The sequence below is a fragment of the Lichenostomus cassidix genome, chromosome 1, assembly GCF_008360975.1.
Source record: "Lichenostomus cassidix isolate B80296 chromosome 1, HeHo_3.0, whole genome shotgun sequence".
Lineage (NCBI taxonomy): Eukaryota > Metazoa > Chordata > Aves > Passeriformes > Meliphagidae > Lichenostomus > Lichenostomus cassidix.
The window spans coordinates 29,484,120-29,501,287 of record NC_139479.1 but is presented as its reverse complement, the minus strand read 5'-3'; the positions used below and the strand labels follow the sequence as shown (position 1 = coordinate 29,501,287).

The 17,168-nt window shown below is 40.1% G+C and overlaps 1 protein-coding gene across 2 annotated transcripts in view; it reads right to left on the bottom strand.

Moving 5' to 3' along the window:
* Window positions 1-17,168, bottom strand: part of TBC1D8 (TBC1 domain family member 8) — a 50,655-nt gene that overhangs the window by 18,632 nt on the left and 14,855 nt on the right. For both annotated transcript variants that reach the window (XM_085054700.1, XM_085054709.1), the window contains exons 3-5: window positions 11,946-12,064; window positions 10,388-10,616; window positions 6,460-6,700 (exon numbers count right to left, since the gene is read on the bottom strand). In XM_085054700.1, the coding sequence (XP_084910826.1) occupies window positions 6,460-6,700; window positions 10,388-10,616; window positions 11,946-12,064 (589 nt within the window). The remainder of the gene's footprint in view (window positions 1-6,459; window positions 6,701-10,387; window positions 10,617-11,945; window positions 12,065-17,168) is intronic.

The window sequence follows — 17,168 nt, the reverse complement described above, 5'->3', positions numbered from 1 at the left end:
TTAGGCCTTAAATTCTATAATTTCCTTTACTACAAGTAAATTTTTCCTAGCATGATTCACCTTAGGGAAAAGAAAAGGGAAAAAAAACCCCTTGATTTTGTGCCATTGAAAGAATTTAAAGCGTGGGCTGAAGCATAACAGGGAGTGGTACCTTGGTGCTGTAAATCCCCTCGCCACTCCTTCCTTCACCCTCTTCTGCAGACACCTTCCCTCTACCCCAACCCTGCTGTTAAAATATAAGTTGAGACAAATGAAGCCACTGCCTCTGTAAGTAAATCAATTGTTTGTTTGGGTTTGGCTTTTAGATTTTTTTAGTTTTATTTAATCCATACAAAAAGGCATAGCCATGTGAAACAGGGAGGAAGACAATCCAGAACAAACTGAGACCTGAGAAGGGAGGATCTGTATCTGCAAGCAACAGAAAAGACAGAATGCGCTCAACCAGCATTCAGCTTCTGTTTCCTTCTCAAGCATTATCTTCCTTAATAATATTATCCAAAGAAAGCAGACAAATAGTCTCCTGTTTTTTCACAGAGAACAAAGAGAAACCCTCTTTGTGAAGAAAGACAAAAAGGTTGCTCCTGAACTAAAATTCCACAGCAAGAGCAGCTCTGATAAGTGCCTGCAGCGATCTGCTATTGTGACAAAGCTGGATCAGGATATGCCTCCTCGTTAACTCACCACTAAAATATTTTCCATTTCTGCACAGCACAGATGAATGCTGCTGATAGCATCTGCAGTCAGGTCTGGTAGAGCTGTGCTCTCCTGCTATTGTGCTGAAAGGTAAGACCCTCCCTGCATCTACTCAGTTGTGAGGATTTCTAGATGTTTATGTGAAAGGAGGCTTTATACAGAAGAGTGTCTGAGCCTCTGTTCAGGCACATGTCTGTTATTTCAGAGCTGACAGTTTCCTAAGCTCCAAAATCTGAAGCTTCTGAGTTTTCAGGATTTTGCTGCATCTCTCTGGGCTGTGGGGTCCACATGCAAGGCCTTTCAGACAACAAATCACAGGATTTTAAGCTGAAGAAGAATGACATCTGGAACTAAGCAAATTCACCAGCACTGTGTCCAACCCCACTCACCCTGTACGGGTGGAAGGCTGCCAACCCCAACATCCCTGGAACTGCCTGTCCCCCCATGACTCACACACAGGCTCACACAGGGACACCACAGAGATCACACCACAGCCAGGGCTGCCCCAGAAACAAGTGCTGAAATGGGCCAGCCTGCTTGCAGGAGGGATCCCAGAATGAAAAATGGTAGCAGAGGGATGAGATGCTGTCAGCACCTACCACCGTGGGCTTAAACAAGAGGTTTTATTATAAAATTGAACACCACAAATATATTTCCTGTTAAGCACGCAAATTCTACAGCTTAAAGGCTTCTCTTCGTAAACACAGCCAAACAAAATTAGAGTTGGTTAAAAAAAAACAAACCAACTCACAACTTTAAAAAACCCACAAACAAATTTAGCTCCTAAAATGAGACAGGCAATTGCTTAAATATCATACAGCAAAAATGGCCCACGTCACCAGGTCCCACAGCTTCCATTTAGAGTTTCACAATACCTCCAACACCAAAAAGAAATGCAACCTTTCTACTTGCACCCCTACCTGTTTGAAAATTTCTACTCTCACTTAATAATTACCATGCCAGTTTGGTTTTTAAGCAAATGCAGCATACTGAGTGGTGCTTAACTAAAAAAAAGGAAAGCTACTATTATGTAAAAAATAATGTTTATTCAGTATTTACAAAAGCATCAGAAGAATAAAAGGTGAGAAGATGCAACTGCCTTGTTCCCTACTTTTCAAAAAACTCAGCAATTCCTTCTGAGTGCAGCTCCCAACTTGCATGTTATGGGATCATGGACTGCCTCCAACTCCAGCACTTCAAAGTGAACGGCAAGCCTGAACTGCAATAACTGCTTGTGCATGACCCCCATGTTACCTTCCAAGAATTCTAAATTAAAGGAAATAACACACACAAGACTAACAAAATGCCTAAAAGTATCAGGACGCTTAAAATGCTGTCCTCACTGTCAAATGTTTTTCTGCGCTTTAAATCCAGCAGAAGCCAACTTGGCAAGATTTTAGCTCTGCTGAGTCACTTGTTGCCTATCTAAAATCTAAACAGACTGTTGACCTCTTGCTTTAAGAGACCCATTACTAGATTCTTATTGCTATTCAGACTCCAGAAAGTCAGATATCTTGGAAATAACAGATCCAACAATATATGTCTTGTTTATTGGAAGAACTGCTAAATTCACATGGGAAGAAAGGCTTCTTATAAGCTAGCCAGGAGATGTTATCTGAGAAGAGCCAACATGGACTTGTCAGGACACATGTAAACTGAGCATCATTCCCTTACATAGCAGGAACACTAGACTTGTAGATGAAAGAGTTGCTATGAACGTTTTAGCCAAAATCTATGGAAGTCTTGATACATCCTCTCATGGAACCAATAAAACTAGAAGTGATAAACTGTTGTACCAAGCCAGTTGAAAAAGAGTACCTCAAAATGCAGCCCTTTAGGGCTTCCTGGTAAAAGGTATCAAGAAGACTCCCTTGGGAATCTGTCCTAGATTAGCTTCTGTTCAATGTCTTCAGCAATCTGTGTGATGGATCAAGAGCTTGTTACTAAACCTGCACTTGATGCAAGGCTGGTAGAGGCTAATGAACGTAAGAAAAGGATCAGATTCAGATTTATATTCATAACTTTAAGGTATGTTATGGGAAAAAAAAAAGCATTACAAATATTTTCAGCTGTACATCATAAGCTTCATAAATGCAGCATGGAGATGAACTCCACAGGGAACCATCTCTTGGGGTTACATGAGATCACAGGCTGAACGAGAGCCAACAGCCTCGTGCTCACAGGAGGAAGAGGAGCACTGTGCTGGGCTGCAGAAGTGCATGGCCACCACGAGGCAGCATGCCAGTCCCAGAGCTGCAGCAGAGACAGTCACACTGCTCCTGCCATGGTCAGCACTGGTGAGGTCTCTGGGGCAATCCTATATCCTACCACTGCATGCCTGCCCCCATATGGCATCAGTGATGAATGTCCAGAGAAGACTGACCAGAACGGCTAAAATCTGGACTGATAAGAAAATGCTGGCAGAAGTAGCGCAGTGCAGCTTGAAGAAAAAAAGAGAAAGAAGATGCACATCAACCCCCAAATACACAAATTATTGCTCTAAAGAAAGAGAGCACATCTGATCTCCTCGATAGTACTGGCTAGAACAAGAAGTGACAGACTCAAAATATGCGAAAGATTCAAAGTAGACTTCAGACTTCTAAATTACCGATATGGATCCTCATATGCCCGTTGCTGCAAATCCTTAAAATCACATTAGGCAATCACACACAGATAACCCAAACCCCACCTTTTGCCACAGAGATGCAATAAAAAGAGGTTTCTAGTTGCATTTTCCTTGTTGCTCGAGGTTTAAAGCATTCTCAGATTCCCTCTCTGAAAGAATTAATGCAGATTGAAATGACATTTACAACTCAGGATACTTCAAACAGTTTCCATCGAGCTTAGATCTGTGTTAACAACCTTCTTTGCCTTCACATGAAGCAAAGTCATTCACATTGGTAATTCACAGTTAAACATGAAGAAAAGAAACCAATATGGTTAGAGCCTGGGAAAACATATCACACTTTTGAAACCTTACTGACATCAGCAGCTTAAAGCTTTTAAATTGTGGGTTGTGCTCTGGAGAATTTCTCACTACATTTGAGAAATGCAATGGGTTATTTTTGCATCCTGAAGGAGATGGAAATTAGAAGTACAAGAAACCTATACCAGAGGCTGTTGCAGCCTTCTTTTTAAAAAGGAAAAAAATAGTTACCATATGTGTTCCAGTAAAATTGCATGGCACATATATATGCCTGCAAGAAATGGCATTTGTAGGTACCAAACAACTCAGCTTTACTTTGCTTTTTATGGCAATTATCTCAATTGCCATTAATCCCTTCATAATCCATTGTTCTATGCCTTATCATTTCATTAAACAGCACAAAAAATGCATACTGACTTGTTTGACTCTGGCCATGATAGAATTTGTGTCACAAGCTGTGGGCCTAATCCAACAGCCTCTCTGAGACCCATCCCTCCACTGCTCAGCAAGATGACCCCAAGAGCCTCAGGAACAACAAAGGTTTATGAATGTAGAATATACAGATCATGATAGCCCTGAAAATGTATTTTTTTTAAATAAAGATATTGAGACAAGCCTCTCACAAAAGAAAGTGTAGCAAACAAAAGCCACCTACAGCAACTTCATTAATTTGTTCATTGGAGTAGTTCCAATGATATATGTGTCTGTTTTCATTTTCATGGATCATTACTTGCTTCCAAATCATGTATTTGAATTAATCAAGAATTAACAATGATAATTATTAGAGGGAATGTGTTGAAAGTAATTGTTCTTATAGTACAACAATGGCTTCAAGAAAAAAAGCAGCAACAAAAACTTCACACACCATAAAAAGTACAACATCCTCCCCAAAACACATTAACACTGAAAACCAGTTTATCCACTATTCAAACTAGAGTCTTGCTTAATCACCTTACATGAAAGTGGTTGCTGAAGTGGGACAAAGGGCACCAGAAACAACTTATCCAAGCACTACCTAATTCATGCAGAGGAAATGGGATTTCGGCATCTTCCATGTTTCCCTATCTGCTATCTGCTAAGTAACAGCACAGGTTAGAGAACATCTTGACCAGGCAATCTCCAGTAAATATATTTTTGTCCTTTCTTCTCCTCTGTTCCTTCAATTTTTTTTTCTTCTTTGGTTGGAAGGAAGGAGAGAGAGAACCTGTTTGAATAAATGTGTGGGATGGTTTCTCTTGCTTGACTGCTAATAGACACACTACTTTTCAAAAATGCCACAAGGTACTTACAAGTTGATTCCCTGAGAGTCCCTTATTAGAGCATATTACTAAACTTGTACTTTTCTTTGCAACTGTAATTTTACTTTCTTTCCATTCAGTTAGTACTGCTGATTCAAAGACTATTTTGGGAAGAGACAATGACAAAAATCACTAGATGCTGAAAAATATCTCCCCCCAGATTTTTGTTACATATCCTCCAGATTTCTTTTCTTGCATCTAACTTTTCAGCCCAAAAGCAGGAGGAAGGTGAAATGGTAAAGCATGGAAAGGGGGTGAGATACAACCTATCACAGCCCTACACTAGCTAAAGTACATATCCCTACCTCTCTTGAGCCAAAAGCCTACAATATTAAAAACAACCAGTTACTCATATATTGTAAAAATAAAGGTAGCTCCTGTAATCCAAGGACCCCTGGCTATTAAAAAAAAGCCTGCAAAGATGTTTATGGTTGCTCACCACTGTGTTACCTCAAGTGAATTCTTCAATAACATCATGAATGAAATCTGGTGTCAGTGATTTGCCTTATTGTCTGTACATATGAAATTGCAGAAGAAGTCCATTTTATTGTTTTAAACTCCATTATGAAACTTCGCAGAAGCGTTTAGCTGAGATGTATGCCCACCACCACTGTAAAAATGTCCCTTGGAAACAATAAAATGGCTATTTGTCTCTTTTTTGGGGGGAAATTATACCATGCATTCCTTATGTTTTAGTCAGGAAGCAACACCTGGGTGATTCTCTTCATACCCCTGGCAGAGGGAGAGGAAGGAAGAGCAGGGAAGGGCATGATTCAAGAGGAGATAATCCAATCCACTCACATCCCATTCAGAAAAGAAGTATTTTAAATCAGCACCTTAACCTTGATGCCCCAGGCAAATTCCAGTTTGGGCTATTCCATCCTGCCCACCTAAAATTCCTCAGGGCAGTTTCCCTCCCCCTTTCTCACAGCAGCAAATAAAACACAAAGTTGTGTGTTGTGTTACCAGCAGATAAATAGCCATCTATCTTTCCCTGAGAGAACCAATGCATTTCTGTACTGGGAGAGGAATGCAGAGATGCATTTCAGGGATGCAAGGGGTAGAGCTGACAATAGCAATATCACAACTGTGTATTTTTTAAGCCCTATAACTGCTTGCTAAGTTGGCTATGGCAATCACACTAGTGGGAATTCTAAGTTTCAGATGTGATCAAAAGCAGTAATTCTAAAGAACTGAAGGCACTAGAAAAGCCTACACACTACCAAACTTACAAGCAAAATAACAATGCTCCTCAGGGAAGGTGGGAAATATCCCTTGCTCCAATCTTCCCTTCTATGGGAAACAGTACTTTTGAAGCAAATTAAGAATAAAACAGTGTTGTTTAAGGGAAGACTATAAAGTGGAAAAATGTATCTTCCATACAAGTTAAAATCCAAAATGTAAAGTTTGGATACACTATAACACATTATGAAGTCTCTTCCATGCCCAGTCAAACAGAGCTTTGAAATCTCACTCAGCTAACACACCAAACCACGAAGCTCACTATAAAACCTCTGCTCATACAATAGTTTAGCTTTTTACCTCTTGGTAATCTGAGTAGGATCCTGCAGGCCTGGGTCCAGTTCAAAGATTTCATTATCCAGTAGCCTTCGGAGTGTCACATCTGCCAGTTGCTCCATGATCCTGAAAGCCTCAGTAATATTGAGGAAGGTGGAGAAGTCGCGTTCTTTATTTGCTGTAGTGACACGGACTGTGTCAGTCATGAAGACATTGGAGGTTCTTTCAAGTTTCTGGACCTCAACCCAAGGAATGATAAGTTTCACTGCAATCCAAGAGAAAAGCAAAAGTGGGGTGGAAACTCTGCTAACCTTTTTCAGATTTTGGAAATAATAAAATTCAGAATGAAATGCATACAACCAAAGAGGAGAGAGATACATGTATAGGCAAGACCAAGCACACGCTGAAATGTCTGTTATGACTCTGCATTCAATCTCACCCACTCCAGAAGATGTGTCTTTTCCAGACTCTCTCCCTCAAAATTTTAACTCTTTTCACAAGAAATGCTAGACTGGGGAGTGGTGCCTTTGCAGAACATCTGCCATCCACTGTGCTCCTAACTCCTTTACAAGTCACTTCTGCAGCCTGCTTCCTTAGCCTGCTTCCTTACCACCAGAAGAAACAGTTTATCTCCAGGGTACAAAGATGACAGGGAAAGGCTTTGTAATCTCTCAGAAACAAAACTGTAGGCAGGTGGAAAACCAATTACATGTGCAGTAACTTCAGCTTTTAAAATAAAGCTAACTCCCATCCAAAAGGAAACTTTTGCACATGGACACTGCTGTAAAGTGTAATTACTACTATAAACAGGACATTAAAAAAAGCTGCCTAGGCATTGTGATCTTCACATTTTGATTACTTTTTACTGAAAAGATGCACAGGCACATCTTTCCCTAAACATTAACTACAGTCAGACTTGTTTATAGAGAACAGGAAGTGTAGGACACCATTCTCTATGTTTAAAGCTGTTGAATCATATAAATACAAGCGGTAAACAGAATCAGCTTACTTTAGATAACTACTGCAGGATGTTACTTGCCTCTCACATGAATCTCTGGGTAGAAATTAGGCTGGAAAGGACTTTAAAATAGATTATATTTCTTCTTAACAACTGTTGGAAGCTTCCCAGGGTTCTCTGTGCCAATAACATCAAGACTACACCCCCTAACATCCCTAGCTGGTCTCCTGATGCCAATAAAGCAATAAAAAGGCAGTAACAACAAACATTGTCATATATATATGACACTTATCCATGATCATTAATTACCTAAGGAGCTACCCTCAGCAAGTTTTCAGTACTGCATGAACCAGCTGTCAAGATCATTTGCAGATTACATTTTTTCTTACTTAAATAAAGCACAGCTGCATCAACATGCACAGACTGTTACAAATGGTCATAAAATCATCTGCACCAGCCCAGCCAAGGGAAGAAAGATTAAACAATGCCGTAGGAACAGCACTGCTGTTCAGGCAGGTCAGAGCCACACAGGCTCTACAGTGATGGTTATAGAAACAGCACAGCTGCCTGTACAGGACCCAAGGCACTGATAAAAGGTACAAAGTCTTCTAAGTTTCAGAAAAACACAAGTTAAATTAAAAAATGTGAAGAAACCTTGGCACGCCCTTTCAAGCTATCTGATGATCTAAGCCTCTGAAATCCTACAAATACTTTGAGGCTTAGATAAAAAGGGACATGTCCTGGAAAAGATTTTCCATGGAGTTTATATTCAGATAAGCTGTAAATTAATTTTATGAGAAGCTGAAAACAGGTTCTAACATTGCATTCCATGTAATTTCTACACAAAATGAAACAAGAAGAAGGGAAAAGACTTGCCAGAAGCAGAAGACTTAACACTTTGCCTTTAAAGAGATTTGAGTCTACAGTTTGGGGGGGGGAGGTGTTTATAGAGGTAAAAACACAATTAAGAACTAATTTTATTGCAACTCATATATTGGGTTTTTTCTCTGTGCTGAATTGAAAAACATAATAAATGTGATTTCTTAGCACTGTTTTTAAGGCCAGATTTAACCAAATTTAATTTGTGATTGCTACATGAGAAAAACAAAAGCTACATAAATAACTTGTTCTGCAAGTAATCAGCATCAGCTTCTCAAATAGTAACGACCAGAACTATACTAAATCTGGATTATTCCCTGTAATACGAATTTTTCATAAACGTGACAAAACACTAGCCCAGAAACAGAAATAATTGGCTTTATTGTAATCTAGAAGTGGGAATCATTTCTGCATATATACTACTTTACACTGAGCTAGGAAAGTTTGTTTAACCAAAAGAAAATGCAGGAAGTTTTCTCACATTTCCATGCAAATGTATGGGAACATGAAGGCAATGCAACTGACTACAACTGTGAATGAACAGTGCATTTTCCATAGTCAAAATAAAAAGTTGCAAACATGTAATTGTTTGTTGGGTTGTTTTTTTTCTTTTGCATTTTCATAATGATTATTATTAAAGATATGAGGAGAAACCTCTTCTTAAACAATACAGCATGATATTGTACTTCCATTATCATTTAACGATCTGTGGTATTGCATAAACAAAATTTTTGGAACAATATAAAGGGTTTTTCTCTCTCCCTCTTCCTTCCTCTCTTATGTATCATTAATAAGTATCTTTTTTTCTTTATGTGCTCTGGCAGACTGGCTATCTCAGATTTAATGAGAGAAAACCTGCAATGATAATAAGAAGAAATGATTGACAAAGGATACCATTTAATATTAACCAGAAAACCAGGAGATTATACAAGAACTCACATATCTAGTATGTATCAAGAAATTCCATTCTACTCTTCCCAGCAAAACTCAATTTTTGTTTTTATGGTTAATAACAAACTTACCTGCATTTCAAATAAAACTCTTCTAATGACAAAGTAACTGGCTTGAAATAATATAAGGGAAGAAAGGACCTCCAGCTCTAAGCATGTCTTTGTATGTTTCCAGTTGTAGAAATTACAAGTTACTATATTTCTTAAGATGCACTTCATTTTTAAACCTACAGCTATATCTGAGGATGGAATACAGCGAAGTTTTCCTAATTGTTCTAACTGACAAATAGTGCTATATTTATAGCAGTATTGGTTTCTATTGCTAACCTTATTTTAAGTTCCAGCAGGATAAAAAGGCCTTAAAAGGTTAGCAGTTTGTGCACAATCTTACTAATAAGAGAAATGCTATAGAGTTTAAATCTCTATGTTCATTTTTACCATTTTATGCCTATTACTTTCATTTTTACCTTCTAATATCTATTCTGACAGGCTTTTCATAATCACACAATTCTTTCTCTGTAGAAGAACACCACAACCAAATCCTTAGAACTTGCTGAACCATTTGAAAGTCTAAAAAGCCCCAGGACACACTTGTGACCTTACTGCACTGCTCTTCAGGAACACAAGACAAATCCCTAAATCACTGTTGTTTTCCTTAAAAGCTCAGAATTTTCACCTGGTTCTCCAGGGCACATTCGTTTTATGCATCCTGGGGTATCTTCAGGCAGGCAACTTGACTCAGGTGTCCCTGACCCCACCAGCCCTTCACCTACCACCCTGCAGTGATGCAGTGACTGCTTCCCTGCCTGTGGGAGGGACCCATCCTTACTCACCATTTCCAGCACTAAAAGTCTCTATTTTAGAACCTGTAGGAGGTCTGCTGCATTTTAAGGCTGCTTCATCATGCCAAAAAAAAAGAACCAGAGAGCAACTATGTCTACGAGTTCTTGCAGTGTCATTTTTATTACTGGATTCATACTAAAATACAAAGTCTGAAGTGGAAACTAAATTAAACAGGATATTTCACCCGAACAACTGAAAACTCAGAAACCAAGCTTCAGAAGTGAACAAGGCTTTTCATAACAATCCTGGTTATTCTTGCTTTTAAATGTAGTTATAGTTATATCTCTCCCGAGCATAAGATTTCTTACGCATTTACACTTACATTCTTTGCCCAGGAAGAAGGAATAAAAACAGAGATGATTGATGCTCAAATAAAGCCAGCCTTGCCGTGGAACTTTTCCTTTCCAACAGCAACAGGAATAATAGGTGATCAACTTCTCTGCTTCAGGAAAATTAAATCTGGATGTAAATTTCACCAGGGCTTCTCGGAACTTCTCGGGGTCTTCCTCCTGCTCGGCAAGCTTGCTGCTCGTTTCCTCTGCAATCAGTGCCTGAGTCCGGAACAAGACCAATACATCAGGATAAAGCTATGGCACTCACACTCAGGCAAGTTGCTACAAGCTACCCATTCAAATTGTAATAATGTAGCCCTTTCTTACAAAGAAATTCCAGTCAATTTACAATTTTCACAAATGGAGAAATTTCTCTGGTGCTTGCATATCTCATATATTTTGAATGTTCCCAAAGCCTTCCTTTCTTGATATATAATTTTTTCAATGAGTCTGGCAGAACCATATCTCTCCACTTTCACTATGGCTTATGACTGCTCTTATTTGGTACATACAGAGCAAAAGCTGAGCAACAGTTGCGTACACTGACCAGTACTATTTACCTATGAAGAAGTAATGCAGTCAGATGTTTAAGTAACTTGAGACATGCTGGGAACCATTACAAACATGGTTTCAAGAACATCTACATAAACGTAATTAAGATTTCATATTTTAATAGTGGTATTACAACAATAATTAAGTATGCATTTCACCATGCAGACAAATAATCCATATGTTACAGCACCTGGTATAATATGCAATTACCAAGCAGTCATAATATTCCAAAAGTCTACAGCATGTGCAAGGGTTCAAAACCTGGGCTTAACATAAACTATTAACCAGAAGAATTTTAAATATGTGTTGTGCTAGGTAACAGGCTGCCACTGTGTTATCAAGAGAGATTACCTGTATGTGGTATTTCAGTGTACTTAAGACAAAACACCTTTTTTTAAAGAAAGCAGGATATAAACTAGAATTTGTACAGTGATGTTTTGCCTTTGTCCCCTTCTTCCCCAGATTCAGAGCCCATGGAGCTCACAGGTGCAGGGCTGAAATTCACCAAAAGCATTGTATTCCTACAAAATTTCCAAACCAGAAAAGGGACTATGGGGGGAAGAGCAGCCCACCAAAATTCTTAGCAAGGAATAGCCCACAGCAGGACCTCAGGTGCATTAGTCACAAGTGAATCCACCCCCACCAGCCATCACCAAGCTCCTCTTAGAGTATGTATTTCATTAAAAGCAGAGCTCAGGACATCAGACTTTCTAATTTCTTCCCCACATGCCACTGTTATTTTTAATCTGGTTTATGGTCACAAAAGTCCTTTACTTTTACAATTCTTCAGCTTTCCAATGCAATGCTCATTTCTCCAACCTTGTGGAGAGTCAGTAGCTTCATGTGCTGGCCACATCAGGTACCAGAGTCACACAGAAAACCAGTTATCCTTACATGGTCAAAACCAATTACAAATGACAACAACTTCATTACATTACTTCTAATAAACCACATGTAATCAGGCAGGGGACAGTGAAAGTGAGACAGATTCCTTACCTTCACTTTCCCTTTGACAAAACTAACAATATCTTCTTTATTGTCAAATACAGACAAAGTATGGAGCAAGTTTTGTTCCAGCCATTCCCAGTGCTGGTTTATTTCCTCTGCAGTGGCACCTAGAAAAGCAAAAAATAGTATATTGAAGCTAATACTACAAAATAAAATTGAAAGGAAGAAAAAAGGAGTAATAAAATGCACTATTTCATAAATTCATTATGAGAAACTGAACTTTCAACCTCAGAATTCTTAGTAGCAAACAGGTCAAAAAGGTCTTGTTCATAGCAGTATAGTTAGAGAAAAACAAAAACCTCATTGTTTTAGAGAATTAGTTTTAGTGCTTTTAGTTTTGTCTTCTCAAATGCTCTCAGCCAGCAAATGCTGCATTAAAAGTCAAAGCAGAAAAACCAGCAAAACTTCATCCTGAGCTGCTAGACTGCAGCTTATTCTGACATGATGTTCCGTAAGCAGCCACTGGAAACCTTTGATTTATGCCCTGTTTCCAAAAGTCCCTGATCCTCCTTTCTCCCTCCCTCAATACACACATGCACGAACACACCACACACACACATGCACACCCTTGGAGAGGAATGCAAAGCTCTCTATAATAAATAAAGTACCTGAAAAAGAGTTTGGTTCAGTAAAACCTAAAGGTTCTACAAGAGCACATTTCTACAGTTTGGGGAAGAAATAAAGCAAACAGAAATCTTTAACTAAAACAGCTTTTCAAATCTTTAAAGCTTCTTTCTCTAAAGATTTGTGGGGTTTGCTGGTTCTTTAAATGTGATGTGTTCAAACTAAGTCCAGAAATAATATTTCGCTCACTACCTCTTTGCTTTGGCTCTTTCTGCTTGAAACAGAATTGTCTCTGCATGACACAGTGACAGAAAAGTCATAGCAAGATGGGCACCATGCAGGGCCATCAAAGGAAAATCTGTCCCCTTCAGATCTTACTGGTCAGTAATTAGACATCACAAGTAAAAAAGTAAAGGCAGTAATAGTTGTTTCCTTTAGTGCTTTGCTTGTGGAAGAAAGAAGATAAATAGTTGGGTAAAAGAGACATACAAATCACACATGAATATAATAATAAAATTAATATCAAATAGAAGACCCATTATCTCAAGATTTGTTTTGTGTGTACATTAGTGATGCATCATGTTGCCTCACAATAACAAAAAATGATAATTCTATGTAAGGATTTTCCAATTCCCTCTGACCTGTTTTCCATGCAGAATGCCAACTGGCAGGGAAACCTTCCAAGCTTTAATTTCCCTGACAGGAAGGTCTTGTAATGGAACTTCTTAAATATCATTAATCAAGGTCAAATTAAGGTTAAAAAAATCATAAAATGGGAGACACTTAAGTGCCCTTTAGGTAAAGAAAACAAATTATATAAATGTTTAAGAACGTCAGAAATACAGTAATTTTATACTGAAATGGCTGCACAAAGCAAGTACTGAGTTGAATTTTTATTTCTGAACAATCTAAAAGATACCAAGTGTATGGGCAAGCTGTTGGGCTACTTCTTGTGAAATAAGCTGTGAGCAAGATCCCTTGCATAGTAGCATCCACACTGCTGAGACTGCTCTGAGCACAGAGAAAGATACATCCTATAGGGACTCCTGCAATCTTTCCAGCCTGCCTCCAGGGATTCTGCTCAAATACCGAAAGATCATTTTGGCCCTTTCACTTGGTCAGGCCAACTCAACTTTTTGAGTACTTTCTTTATCTCTAATTTCCATTTCATAGTTTAAAGTTGTCCTGTGATTTGACCCAAACATTGCCAATCTCTTCCTTATTTCTGTTCCTTATTCCTCTTCTGATGCTCTGCATAGCATTTTATTCCACCTTTTACCCACCTTCCTCATCTGCTCGTGCCAAGTGTTTTGTCTAACCACTGCCTCATTCCTCAGAATCTTTTCTTTAAATCCAATTCTCACCAAGCCCTTTGCTCTCCCTCTCCTAAAATCTTTTTTTGCTTGACTGGGACTTGAGTTTCTGTTTTGCTCATGAGCCTTCTGAAAGGAAAATTTTAAGTGGCTATACACAAGGGGTGAGGTTACCCTTTTTTTTTCCTGTACTGGTATAACATGATTAACCATCTGGATTAAAACATCTCTGCCAGAACAGCCGTGCAAGCATCAGCCTTTCTAGAAGCCCTCCAAGATTTGCAAATATCTGTAACACAGATCTTGACCTTTACGCATGTATTATCATTTTAGCCTCCAGCTCCCGGAACAGAGGACTGCCAACAAAGAAACAAAAATGTCATTTTAATTAACTGCCCAGTGACATGATGGCTATCCACAAAGAAGTTACACTGGGAGACTGGAAGGAGTCCCTGGCGCTGCTCCTTGACCTCGCTATACATCAACAGGAACCTTAATTTGACTCATTGCTCCTTCCAAAGCCAGTAAGAGACTCCTAACACCATTTCTGCATGAAATGCCTCGCTCAGACAGGGCAGAGCTGGGTGAGCAGCGATGGCCACTTCTGCGTGGGGAATGTCCTCCTCCAGCTTCCCAAGAAGAGGTTGGGTGATGTTCCTCTGACTCCCATTGCCAGCTCTCCCCTGGACACTTATGTCAGGGTTCCACAGCAGCAATATTATTCACAGCTTCTGCTGCCATGGTTCTTTATTTCTGTGCAGCTCTGGCAACTGTGTATGTTCTACCCACGCAGCACACAAAACAGACCCCTCTGCTTTCCGCTCTATTACTATAAATCTCATTTTCTCAGGGATGAGAATCCATTCGGAAGAGCCACAGAGAATTTTAGAAAACATTAATCACATAAGTTTGTCTCAGCAAAATCTTTAGCCATTCCACCCAGGCAAGTTTGTCATTTGTAGTTTCTTTAAATTTTTAAAAAAAAAAACAAAAAGAAAAAAAACAAACCAAATTCTATGTGCAGTAAGAGTGTGGACAGGGTGAGGATCAGCCCCAGAAAGGAGTATTGCATATGTTCAAATAATCAGGATGCCATGACAGCAACACTTTTCCAGCGAAAGCTACCTGGCTTCATCACAGGACTGTAACAGCATGAAGCTCTTAAATTTCTCCATGAGATGGCATTATTTAAATATAAAAAGGAGGGGAACAGGGATAGAAAGCACAGAGCAATTGCAAAACAAAGAAAACCTAGCCAAAACAAAAATAGCACAAATAGACTTTACGCAAGCTTCTTCACACACATCTGGCCCGGGGAAAAATTCCCAGTAATATTGGGGAACATGCAGAGGGATCTCTCCTGAACCAAGTCAAAATTGCTGGATGAGCTTGTACAGAGGAAAGGGTTAAGGTGAATATATAGACTGACTCCTCCATTCAAAGGACTACTACGTCAAACACTATCAATAACATGTCAAATTTACATTACCTATTTCATGGCTTAATCTGTATAAAAAAAGAATAGAATAGAATAGAATAACGTATTTTCTACAACATCTACAACATTGTACAGATTCTACAGATCTACAACAATCACAGAACGGGAAAGGTTGGAAGGGACCACAATGGGTCATCTGGTCCAACTTCCCTGGTCAAGCAAGGTTATCCCAGAGCACATTGCACAGGAACTTGTGCAGCTGGCTCTTGAATGTCCCCAGTAAGGGAGACTATGCAATCTCCCAGGGCAATCTGTTCCAGCACATGGTCACAGTAAAAAAGTTCTTCCTTATATTCAGGTAGAATTCCTGTGCATCAGTTTCTGCCCCTTGCCTCATGTCCTACTTCTTGGCATCACCAAGAAGAGCCTGGCTTCATCCTATTGGCACCCTCCTTTCACATAGTGACAGAGATTGATGAGGTCCCCTTCTCAGCCATCTCATCTCAAGGCTGAACAGGCCCAGTTCCTTCAGCCTTTCCTCATAAGAGAGATGCTCCGATCTCTCACTCATCTTTGATGCTCTCCACTGGACCTGCTCCAGGGGCTCCATGGCTCTCTTGCACTGAGGAGCCCAGAACTGCGCACAGCACACCAGATGTGACCTTACTAGGGCTGAGCAGAGGGGCAGGATCACCTTCCTTGACCTGCTGGCAATGCTCTTCCTAATGGTCCCCAGGATATCATTGGCCTTCTTGGCCCCAAGGACACACTGCTGGCTCACAGATAGCTTGTTGTCCACCAGGACAGCCAGATCCTTCTCCACAGAGCTACTTTCCAGCAGATCAGCCCCCAGCCTGTGCTGGTGTATTCCTTCCCAGGTCCAGGACCCTGCACTTGCCTTTGCTGAATTTCAGGCAATTCTTTGTTCAACCCTTCAACCTGTCATGGTCCTTCTGAAGGGCTGCACAGCACTCTGGGCTATTGGTCACTCCTCCCAGCTTTGTGTCACCAGTGAATTTGCTCAGGAGGTATCTGATCCTTCATCCACATCACTGGTGAATAAGTTAAATAGTATTGAACCTTGGGGGACAGCACTAGGGACAGGTCACCAACTAGACACTGTGCCACTGATGGCAATTCTCTGGCATCTGTCATTCAGCCAGTTCTCAATCCACCTCACTGTCCACTCATCCAGTCCACAATTCCTGAGTTTGCCTATGAGGATGCTGTGAGAGACAGGGTAGGAAGCTGTGTTGAAGTTAAGGCAGACAATATCCACTGCCCTCCCCTCATCCATCCAGGTAGTTGTTTCATCACAGAAGACAATCAGGCTGGTCAAGCATGATTTACCTCTAGTGAAACCATGCAGACAGCTCCTGCTCACCTTCTTGTCATATATGTGGATAGAAATGGCCTCCAGAATGAGGCATTCTACCACCTTTCCAGGGATTGAGGTAGGGCTGACTGGCCAGTAGTTCCCTGGGTGCTCCTTCTTGCTTTTATTGAAGACTGGGGTGACATTTGCTTTCGTCCAGCCCTCAGCACCTCTCCTGATCACCAGAACCTTTCAATGATCAAGAGTGGCCTCGCTATATGGTCCTCCAGCCCTCTCAGCACTCATGGATGCACCCCATCAGGGCCCATGGATCTATGGCTGTCAAGCTTGCCTAGTTTTTCTCCAACCTAATCCTCCCTGACCAAGGGAAAGTCTTCTGTCCAACATTCCTTTAGCCTGGTCTCCTGGGTCAGAGATTCCACTGGACTGGTCAGTGAAGACCAATGCAAAGAAGGCATTCAGCACCTCTGCCTTCTCTGTGTCCTCTGTTAAGAGGGTCATTTAGTAACAGGCCTACATTATCTTTTGTTTTCCTTTTGTTATTGATGCATTTCAAGAAG